The sequence below is a fragment of the Oncorhynchus masou genome, chromosome 3, assembly GCF_036934945.1.
Source record: "Oncorhynchus masou masou isolate Uvic2021 chromosome 3, UVic_Omas_1.1, whole genome shotgun sequence".
Lineage (NCBI taxonomy): Eukaryota > Metazoa > Chordata > Actinopteri > Salmoniformes > Salmonidae > Oncorhynchus > Oncorhynchus masou.
This window is the reverse complement of record NC_088214.1, coordinates 31,350,342-31,362,320: the sequence shown is the minus strand read 5'-3', so window position 1 is coordinate 31,362,320 and position 11,979 is coordinate 31,350,342. Positions and strand designations below refer to the sequence as shown.

At 40.7% G+C, this 11,979-nt stretch overlaps 1 protein-coding gene across 1 annotated transcript in view; it reads left to right on the top strand.

Annotated features, from left to right (window-relative positions):
- The window catches only part of LOC135514564 (receptor-type tyrosine-protein phosphatase N2-like), a 143,683-nt gene that overhangs the window by 104,661 nt on the left and 27,043 nt on the right, over positions 1 to 11,979 (top strand). The window contains exon 15 of the mRNA XM_064937996.1: positions 8,596 to 8,808. Within this exon, the coding sequence (XP_064794068.1) occupies positions 8,596 to 8,808 (213 nt within the window). The remainder of the gene's footprint in view (positions 1 to 8,595; positions 8,809 to 11,979) is intronic.

Genomic DNA, 11,979 nt, shown 5'->3' with positions numbered 1-11,979 from the left:
TACCACTACTACTGCTACTTCTACTAGTACTACTACCACTAAATCCTACATTCTGGAAACAATTGATGCTTATAACCATGGAATAAAGGGTGTGACTGTGTAAGAATTGATCATTCATGATCATTTGATTCTTTATTTGAGAATTAATTGTGAGAAAATAACTATTATTCCAAGGTGGCCCTGTTATTTTATTCTCTTCTGCAAATTGATGATCAAAATTGAAAGGATAGAGTATGTTTCAGATGTAAATTAAACCCTACGTTATTAACCCTCTTTTTAAAAGGAATGATTATGTGAAAAACCAAGGTCTATGTGACCTGGCTTGTGAAATCAAGCACACAGCATGAAATGCTCTATTTGGGTTGAAATCCTGGAGACACCTGTCAGACTACAGACTGAGCCTGAACCCAGCCAGTCTCTCCAGCGCGCACACACACACACACACACACACACACACACACACACACTGGTTATGTGGGCTTGCTTGTCATGCAATTTTCCACCTTGTGAAGTGAGCTTAGGTAGGTGTGCCTGTATCCCAAATGGCACCCTGTGTCCTATATAGTGCACTACTTTTGACCAGGGCTCACAAAGGGAGTGCACTATATAGGGAATAGGGCACCATTTGGGATGCAGACACACACCTTCCTAAGCTCACTTCACAAGGTGGAAAATTGAGCAGCGTGAAGAAGCACCCGGACTCCAGAGGAAAAAGGCTTCCTTCGCTTGCTTATTCTCTCTGTGTCCAAGCCTTTTCACTATCACTATAGAGCCTCTCTGCCCATATGAAATGCCTCGTCACAGTTGGTTTGTCAGCAGCAGAGAGAGGATGTGGAGGCCACTGGCCAGATGTTATTTATGCATAATAATGTACTGTAGCCTATCTTGCAGGTGTCATTAAGGTTAGCTATGGGCCCTGGTCAAAAGTAGTGCACTATATAGGGAATAGGGTACCATTTGAGACATATTCAGGCTTTTGCGTTGCACGTTTGTTTTGATCGTAATACCAAGAGACACGGGGGGTTGTGGGGGATGGGAAATGAGTGGTGTCTAAAAGGTGGACAGATTAGTTTGGTGGTCCACTACTGAATTTGTGCTGTCAGCTTGGCAAAAGAAGTTACACTGAAACCTAGTTTTCCCATTGAAGGATATTAGTCTTGGTGCACAGTCTCTCATTTCACTGGTTAGGCTCAAACAAATGGAAATGTGAAAAGAAAACGAATTGCCGTAGCATCATGGACACGAGAGGTCAGGGAACTTATCGCTTATGGTACCTCAGCTTCCTCTCCGACTATTGGATAGTAAATACATAAACATTCATACATTCCAATATATTTTTGCCTTTTTTAACTCTGTTTAATCCACCACATATGCTCTTCTTACTTTAGCGTTTTAAGATGCTGCTTAGAGGGGGAAAAACCCTGGGCTAGCCAGCCTATCCTAATGGAAAGCGTTTGCATGCTGCTAAGGGGGAAATGAGATATTGGAGCTGTAAGCTGTAGCTGGCTGTGGCGTCCTTTCTGTTTGTCCGATTGCAGCCCGGTGCAGAGTGAAAGCGGCCGGTTTTGTCCCTGTGCTGAGCCTGTCACCTCCAGCTGTCACACAGGAGAACAATGGACCAACACAGGAGGAGTTGGGCCTGAATAGAAAGATAAACTGAAGAGTCCTACCAAGTCTTGTCGTCTGCATTAGACAGGATCTCCTTCCCTCCTGTTCTAAGGTTGTGTCCCAAATGACACCCTTTCCCCTATATAGTGCACTACTTTTGACCAGAGGTGTGCACAATATTTTACCAGATGTCAAAAGTAGTGCAATGTGTAGGAATAAGGATGCCATTTGTGACGTTCTTTAACCCTTTCTCTCCCCTCTGATCCACGTTCCCCCCCCTGGTTTCTCAGACCCAGCCACCCAGCCTTCCTTCCCCCATGTTTTCTGCAGCTGTTGCCTTCCATAGGATCAGCCCTTTCTGTGATAATAACTAATTAGCAGTATGTGTTGATTGGTTTTTGGAGGGATGTGTGTCCCTGTGTGTACTGTAGCGAAATAAGTCTCTGCTCCCTCTCTCTACATACCTAGGTATTTTGAGGATAGGACACTGTGAGTCACTACTGCAGTGCATGGTCAAGGCTGGCAAATGCAATACCAAAATCAGATACATCGTTTTGTGTCGGCAGGACTGGCACAAGACAGCAGGAATGAATAATGGTTGTCAAGTTTTACTTTTAATGATGGAAATATTATTTTTTACAGATGAATGATAAGGCAGGCTACAGTTAAGTAGCATAGTAGGCTTACTGTAAATCTGGGGATAACATGTACAGAGTAAGCTATAGCCTACAGTTGAACAATTAAAGGATGATTCTCAACCCATAGGAAAATATATATATGTGTGGTTCAACCCATTTATTTCCAATAATTGAATATCCAAGAAAGAAACAAAATAAATATAAATATCCTAGTTAGGCTATTCCATAAGATAAGAAACCCCAAACAATTTTACAAATGAGAGGCAGGCAAGCGCAGGATCCATTCATATTCCCGACAAGCTTTTCAACAGCCAGCTCTGAGCTCTCCTCAAGCTTTCGCTACACAGTCGGCAACATGTGGAGGCATCACCATAGCAACCATTGGATGTGACATGTGGTACAGACAGGGACCCGAGGGCCGCTGAATATAAGGAGGGGCTCGATCCCCTACTTTGTCCAAAGCGAATAAATCATCACCCACACATATCCCCGCCACTCCTTTCCGCGGGAGTAGCGTGCTGGTATGGTTGAGGTTTCTCTAAAGAGTTTGTCAAGGAAAAAATAGCTATTGGTGTATTTTATTTTTCTCCAAGCTTTCACCTCATTTGAGGAGAAGGCTTACCGGTCAGGGCAACCGCTGCCGTGCGCCTTTGTCACGGCTGAATTGAATGGAAGAGAGAGACTGTGAACTTTTGAAAGACGAAAGAACGGAGTGAGAGGAGTCATTCACGCTGATGTTACCGCCGCTGCTAGTGTCTATGCAGCGACTGCCGTGTCGTGCGTGCTCTCGGATGGAATAGCTGAAGCTCAAGGAATCTCTGTAACATCTCAACATGAATTTGGGTAAATACTCGTATCAGATTAGGCGACGCATTATTGCAACACCGCTTGGCTTCACTTCTCTCTATCTCGAGATATCTCATGTTCAGCAAGTGCATGTGGTCTATTGGTGATAATCATCCAAATGGACTTGGATAATATTCTTTTGATTGTGTTTCGAGTTCATATACTTATCTATTAACCTATTTTGTTTTGTCATACATAGGCTATAGCCTGCTGGTCTTTTTGGATAATTGCGCATTACGCATGACGTTGTTGTATTTCATATGGTGAACATGCCTAATCCTCTGTTGGTATCAGTATATATTAATTAACCATAACCTGAAATATCAATTCAGTAGGTTCGTATTTGTTATTTATTTCTCTCACATTTCGACCTATTTTGACCACTCTTCTATGGAAATCTGAAGTTAAGGCGCGGTGCACTGTGTAGCCAACCTGGAGTTTACGCATTAAGAAGATTGACGGCTCACAGTTGCCAGGGGTCAACTCAGTGCATATTTCTGTAGCCTAGACCCAGTCTTTTATATTTGAATCAAAACTGTTCAAAAATGTAATTTTGGGGTGGTTATTTTTGGTTATCTAGTCTATTTATTATGTGTTGTTCTGATATATTGAAGTGAACAGACCTTATTGAAATATAGAACAGTTATTATGCCTGCAATGGTGGCACTTCATGTTGTCATTTATATGGAGAATTTACTTGTTTTAATGGTGTGTACAAATCATTAATTTGGAGGACCATCATGCATCACAATATGAGTGTACATATCAAAGTTATAGGCTATCTATGTTTGCCAGGTTGGCGGACTGAGATCCAAAGAACTGAATAGAATGGAAACAACTTCCACTAGAGTAGGCCTATATATATATATATATATATATATATATATATATATATATATATATATATATGTGTGTGTGGATATATATATATATATTATATATATTATACATAATGTGTGTGTGGATATATATATATATATTATATATATTATACATATATATAATGTATGTGTGGATATATATATATATATGTATATATAATATGATTGATATGTGTGGTAAATTGTGTTAACAATTTATACACTAGTGAGTCGTTAAATTGTTCTCTTGAAAAGTGTGTGTGTGTGTGTGTGTGTGTGTGTGTGTGTGTGTGTGTGTGTGTGTGTGTGTGTGTGTGTGTGTGTGTGTGTGTGTGTGTGTGTGTGTGTGTGTGTGCATGCCTGTTTGCTGAAAGGTTTTGTAAATGGGGGTGAACTTTTCAAAGCCATTGTATTATCCGAGGTTAGGGAGAGATCATTGTTTCCTCACAGTAGCTGACTGAAAACAATAGTTAGACGCCTCTCTCCCCCTGACCTTTATTCAATGATTTAGAATAAGCCAGAGCTGTAGAAATCCATCTGCCTTTTGTCTAAGGTAGCCTCACTAATCTTTCATACCCCCTCACCAAGCCAACCAACATCCCTCAACTCAAGCCCTCTTTCTATGCCTTCTAGTTCACATACTAGAATTTTTAAACTATAAGGGCTGGATGGGATTTACTCGGAGGGGTCTCTATTTTTATAACAGAGAAGAAGAGACCTGGGTTTCAATATGACTCCCTGTTAAAATAAAGGTGAAATAATGGTGAAAATAAATCCATGTTTTTAAGCCTATGAAATTGAAGAGTTTTAGTTACTTTTTTTGTATGTCCCGCTATAGAACAGAATTCAGACCTTGCTTAATTAACAGTTTTCTCTCATCATACTGTAAACCTATATAACCTATGGATTGTATGAGAAATACACTTGTCTTTTATATGCTGACAATTTTACAACAATAATACATACATTTGAACAAGTGCATCTGCATACATTCTGCATGGTTTTTAATTTCAACAACCCTCGGATCATTAAGTATCATTTCCCTCTCTTTCTTCAGATTACTGTAGCCTATAAACTATTGTTTCTCTCGGGAGAATCAGTGTTATTTTGGGCACACTCACCTACATCTGATATGTGTTGAAATGAAAAGCTTGACCCCAGAGTGTGCAGCATCCATCCTTGACGGCTATGCTAATGCTTTTTCTCCAATGCATGCTGAGGAGGAGCTGTGTATGTCAGATCACGTTTGCCTATGTGAAATTGAAATTTGCAAGTACAATTGCTTCAGGACAGATGGACAATAGACCTCTCGGCATGAAAGGAACTCCCTTCCCCTTTGCTATCTGAGACCATTTTTTCAGCTTAATCATTTTTATTTTTTTGCATGCATTAAGCAGTGTTGAAACAAAATATTTTTGGCCTACAATTGAGCTAGGCAAGTGTAAGTTAAAAACCCAACAGTAACCTAAGTGATTAATATTATGTAAAACATTAGATATCAGACTACAAATGGTCTTCATACCACATTTGTTTGCAAGGAAATGTGTGTCAATTTCAGAAAAACTATTTTATAATGATTTTTATTGGCACACATTTGTATTTATTTTTGTATCTATTTTTGTATCACCAAACATAATTAAGAAATGCAATTTTTGGGGCATTTCTTTCCATATATAATGGGATTTAATCTTACAGAGCCCTCTGTGCGTCAAGATGTTGCCATGTCATTTGATTGAAAGTGCTAAGCCTTTGGAGAGAGAGGCGGAAAGGAAGGCCCTGGAGCTGCAATATTGAAGAGAAGATTCTGCCTTTTTGTCTGTCTGGCTGGCCTGCCTGGTAATATCTATTTTATGCTTCCTTTATACTGTACCAATGAAAAGGTCAAACATTCTCTTGTTGTGGTATTTTTTTTGGAGATGCATAAAAAAATGTAGGCCTTCAGATAATAATCACACACACGACACACATATTTACTTCGAACATTCTCCCTCAGCAAGCTTTTTGCTTTTCAATTATTCTATATTTTTTCTATGCCACAGCATCTGGTTCTGTGGTTCTGCACCACAAATCAGAATCTTAGCTCCTCATTTTTCATAGATGTGATTTAACGGCAAGCAGTTGAAGTCAGGCTACATTTGTTTGAATCAATAGAGAGAGCAGTATAAGCATCTGTCCAGTGAGGGAAGACTGAACAGTTACAGTTTGGAAACTAAGTATGGCTATTACTATCCAAGCAAGATGCCATTGATCCTTCTCTATGAAATTTGACAAAATAATGAAATGATTATAATCTTTTTTGGGGAGGGTGGCGGGGTTGGGGGTCCGTGGGAAAATATATTTTGCAGAAGATTACTGGAATCAAAGCAAGTGTGTCATGCAGTTCAAATGTATTATTAGTGAGTGTCTACAATAAACATTCTGCCCAGTTTATTTAGTCATATTTCTGTAAGATGCATCAGAGTGTTACGGTATTTTTCTCTCTCTCTGAGACTGAGAGAAGGTCAGTGGAAACACAATGCTTAGAATCTTTTAGAATTGAATCTTTAGAAAATAATATAAGATTTTTTAGACTGAGAAATGCTATTTTTCATCCTAGCACTGAGGGCCTCAGTGAGACTGATAGAGAGGAGAGTTTTCCACTGTTTCCCTTTAACACAATCACATTACCATGCAACCAGGCTTTACAGTAGAGCTTAATGCTCCCAGGCAAATTGGACCCCACAAAGCATTGGGAAACTGTTGTCTCCCTTTGTAGAGCTTTCTGCATCCGTTCTTTTAAGGTGCTGAATACAGCCAGCTATGAATGAAATCAGAGGGAATAGATCTATACCGTTCACTGTAGTGGCGGGGTACCCTGTCTCACAGCCTCACAACACAAGGCATTCCAGAACAATCCTTGTGCAGCATTCAGTGGCCACCCCTTCCAACCTTCCACCTCCTAGGGGCTTACACGTCTGTGACAGGCAGGCAGGCAGGCCCAAGCAGGGCCCATCTCACAATCTGTGTCCCAAATCACACCATATTCCCTATACAGTGCACCACTTTGACCAAAGCCCTGGTCAAAAGTAGAGCTTATAGGGAATAGGGTGTGATTTGGGATGCCGCCACAGCCTTTTTTTAACACACATTTCCATTAATTGGGATACAGACTGGTCCGGCCCTAATCCCTACGACCCCTGGCCTGCCAGCGACTGACACACGTTCCACCAATATTTTCTTGCTAGGTCTTTATGATGCAGAGATAAAAATGAGCCTGAACTTTAAATGAGGGCCTTGCTTTTCTGCAATGTAAGACAAGGTAGAAAATAGAATGTGGCAGGCTGAATACATAGCATAAAATGACTATTAGAACAAGATCATGAATAGCCTAGTCAGGCATTCATAATGGTGTGAGAGAGGGGGGTTGTAAATGCATTTTTTTGTAACACTACAAAGAGGATGTAAAAAATAATAAGAAAAAAAATGGTTTGCTAATTATTCCTGTCTTGAAGCAAGCAGCAGAGTCAAGCCAAGCTTTTTTCACTATTTATTTTTGATCATTCTTTAAAAAAAAGGGGGAATTGTTGATCTGGTAGTTGAGAGCTGCAAATTGCAATCCCGTCTCTTCACTCGTCCCCCCTGCTCCGTATTGTTGCTAACATCATTTATGCTGTCTCTAATGAGAGAGAATTATCAGGCTATTGTTGATTCACCGTGGCCGGGGCCTGTGTTCCAAATGGCACCCTATTCCCTATGGGCCCTGGTCACAAAAGTAGTGCACCATAAAGGGAACAGGGTGCCATTTGGGACATACCCCGGGTAGAATGGAACACAACCATTATCCCAGATCACTGGCCTCTGAAATGAACTCCATGTAGCAGTAAGATGGTCTGCTTTTAATGAACAACATAATGAATTTCCCTTCTTTATATGTTTTAGTGCATGTAGTGCTTTTTCACTATGTAGCCTACTTGGGTATAGGTTTATATGGTGTTTGAATTGAGCACTCTGTCTATAGTGGGATTTCTTCCTAGCAATGTACTGTGTAAAATGAAGTAGGCTAAATGAATCCTAAAGTTTGCTTTAGATACGTGTTTGGCAGTGATTAAATGCTTGAGAGTTTGTAGGTACCCAACAAGTCATTGGCTACTAGTCAAATTGGCTACTAGTCCTTCTGTTTGTAATGATGTCATAGGAAAAGACAGTTGGAAAACTACTGTGTCAGGTGAAGCTAACAGTGGTTGGGTTAATACATTCTAAATATTTGTTATTTTATTCAATATATTCCTTAATAATCTACACTTTGGGGAGTTGATGTGTTCCGTGCACTATTGGACACACATGATGGAGCAAAAACACTTGATGATCAGATATTTTATCTGCAACTATATGCATACTTTAATATGTCCCACCAAAACATGTACAATTGTAGATCACTGGCTTATTGTCTCTAATGGATCAAGAAAATGTGTGAAGTCTGAAAACACAACGTCACCATTATATCATGTGTAATTCCCCCCCCCCACCTCTCTCTCATCCCTTCCTCTCCCTCTCTTTCTCCATCCCTCTCTCCTTCTCCCTCTCCCCCCACCCTCTCTCACTCCTCCCTCCCTCCCTCACTCCATCTCTCTCTTCCTCTCTCTTTCCCTCACTCTCTCCTACAGAGAAGCCAGATCAGCCAGATTCCCACCAAGTACAGCGCAGCCGAGTCCGCCAAGTTCCTGATTCTGACAGTGGTGTCTATCCTTTGCATCGTGGCTGTGCTGCTGGCCTCCACCGTGGTGTACTGCCTCCGACACCACTCTCACCTCAAGCTCAAGGAGAAACTCACCAGCCTGGGAACAGACACAGGCAGCGATGCTACGTCCACCTATCAAGTAGGAGAATATATATCAGACGTTATGTTGTGTACACTTCACAGGAGGCTGGTGAGGGGAGGACGGCTCATATTAATGGCTGGAACGGAGCAAGTGAAATGGCATCAAACACATGGTATTTGATACCATTGCAACTATTCTGCTCCAGCCATTACCACGAGACCATCCTCCCCGATTAAGGTGCCACCAACCTCCTGTGTTACACTTGTTTATCTACTTGTGGTTTGTGGTGTAATTTACTTTTTCATTTCTTTTTCATTTGTAGAGTAGTATGCATTTCTTCCATTCCTTTTTGAGCGTTTGGGAATTTGGAAAATGGAAAACAATATGAACCCAACAGATTTGCGGGTGGCATCTGATGTGCTGGTAGTCATTTCAATTCCCCTCTCTAACAGGTGTAATTATCCTACGGCCTGAAAGTCCAGTTGTGAAATTCAATTTATCGAATCCATTATTAAGTGCCTTTTTAAGCAAAGAATTAGATAGAAAGTTCTGCCACTGACCATTCTCCCTGGTCTGTTTAAATGAGTGGTCCTGTGAGCATTCATTTTAGAATGAGCAGGGCCACAGCCCTTCTCTTTGGTACTTTCTTTTAACAGCACTTTAGGTGCTGTCCTCAAGTCATTCTAATACGTATAAATAATACTAGCTTAGGGTATTCAACTTTAATGTTTCTTTCTACTTTCAAATATATTCTATTTGACTGTGACATATTTGGATGTATTTCATATTGACCAACAAGGTGGCTGGATAGTTTTATTAGTCTTCAATATTTTTCATAATCTACTTACTGCTGGGCTCCTGCACATTTCCGCTTAATTGATGTTTACTGGGCCTTTACAGACTTTGATTACGAGTCAGTAGCTTTTCCTAAGGCATTTAACACCTTGGCCATGCAACTAAAACTAATGCCAATATTGTATATTTTGATATTAAGTCATTTCACTAACATCCTACACATGAAATTAGGTGGTAGGGTAGCCTAGTGGCAGGGTAGCCTAGTGGTTAGAGCGTTGGACTTGCAAGTTCAAACCCCCGAGCTGACACGGTACAAATCTGTCATTCTGCCACTGAACAAGGCAGTTAACCCACTGTTCCTAGGCCGTCATTGAAAATAAGAATTTGTTCTTAACTGACTTGCCTGGTTAAATAAAGGTAAAATAAAATAAAAAATAAAATAAAAAATACAATGCTTTGTTGTTATCCCTTTGCTGCTATGTTACACTCTCATAGTAGCTGTGTAGCATCCATCCTAAGGATATCTAGAAGGATTCCCTTGACTGAATTGAATGTACGCCTGTGTGTGTGTGTGCGTGTGTGTGCGTGTGTGCGTGTGCGTGTGCGTGTGTGTGTGTGTGCGTGTGTGTGTGCGTGTGCGTGCGTGCGCTGGCCCAGCACAAGGGAGCAGGGGACTCTTTAAAGCTACATGCAATTAAACCAGAAGGGTAGCAGCGGGCAGTTTGACGACCGTACTACACACACACATCACTGAGTCACACTTACATTCTCACAACCTCACTGCATGCTAATGGCCCAGGCCCTGGGTGCGTCTGTCTGAGCCTCTGAGGCCATGGTCACACACACACACACACACATATATATATATATATATCACAGAAATCTCTATGCCTTAGGTCTCAGCGTCTCTAAGTTGTCAGCCATATTGTCCTGTGATATGAAAATATGATGTTCAACTGGTTGACACTGAAAGAGAAACGCTTGATTGACAGGCTGCCTGCTGTCCCTATATTGTGGATGATGCCTGTCTGTCAGCCAGTCTCCAGTCCCCTGGATTTCCAAGAGAAACACGGGAACTGCCTGCTAAACAGTCTACTGAGGTTGATGTTATCCCTCTCTGGCCTTCCGCATCTCTCTCAATTCAATTCAAGGGGCTTTATTGGTATGGGAAACATGTGTTAACATTGCCAAAGCAAGTGAGGTTGATAATATACAAAAGTGAAATAAACAATAAAAATGAACAGTAAACATTACACATACAGAAGTTTCAAAACAATAAAGACATTACATAGGTCATATTATGTATATTTACAATCTCTCTCTCTCTCCACCATATTGAGTCAGAGGGCCTTTGTTTGTCTTAGCACATGGGCAAAGCCTAATAAATAACATAAATACAATCTAATATTTCATGTAAATGCAACCCATTGTTTAATCTTGTTCCAAGTAGATGTTTCACTTTTGAATTCCCACATTTCTAAAGCAATGAAACCAAATCCTTGTAAATCATGAAATTAAGTTCGTTAAAAATCATGACATAATGACTTCAAGCACATTCTGTGCATAACACTTATAGATATATTGGCCCCAATATTGGAAATCTAACAGGTTATTTTGTATCCACTGTCCCAATAAGCCACGCCTCCAAATATTTTAATAGGCTGCCACCGCTACATTTCCCACACCGCTATAGACGGCGGTTTGCCTGACGTCACAAAAATGATGTGCGCGCATTGCAGAGGCAGAAGGCTGTGTGTTTTTCTGATTCTGAACAATCAGATAGCTGCCGTGTGGGGAATTGTAGGTTGGTTTCAGTTAGTTGTATATTGTTCTTGATGCCATGTCTCGTTTGGAGGTGACTTATGTCACAGCTATGCTAATATATAAAATTCCCTAGCTAGCTAATCAACAACTGTGTTGATGTATTGTGCATTTAAAAAAAAATGTTTTCAATCAACATTTGGTGACTAAATATAGTTTACAACCTTGTCTGTTTTGCCGCCAAAGTTGCACACGCATCGGTTTTGTTGCTAAACAACCCACCCGTCTATGCAATGCGCATAAGGTGTTGAATGCAATTAAGAAGCTTTTATTCAATAGAAAAAAATCACATTGATCGGTCAAATGAGTTATTTTATTTCAGACAAGTTGAATAGCATAGGTTGGTCGAACCAAAGCGACATTTTGGATCATGCCATTCATGCCTTTACAGTGTATTACACTATACAGGGAATGGGGTTCCATTTGAGATGCTACCATGGACTGGTGTTGGAGGCTCGCTAGTCTCTCAGTGACAGACTACGTCAACATAAATGGTACCATAGATCTGTCATGGTACAAAGGGATGCATGAGATCGCGAGCAGCTTCAGTTCCGGGGCTTGAATCACCACTTCGCAGGTGTTAGCATCTTTCGAATTTCAGATGGGGAGGTG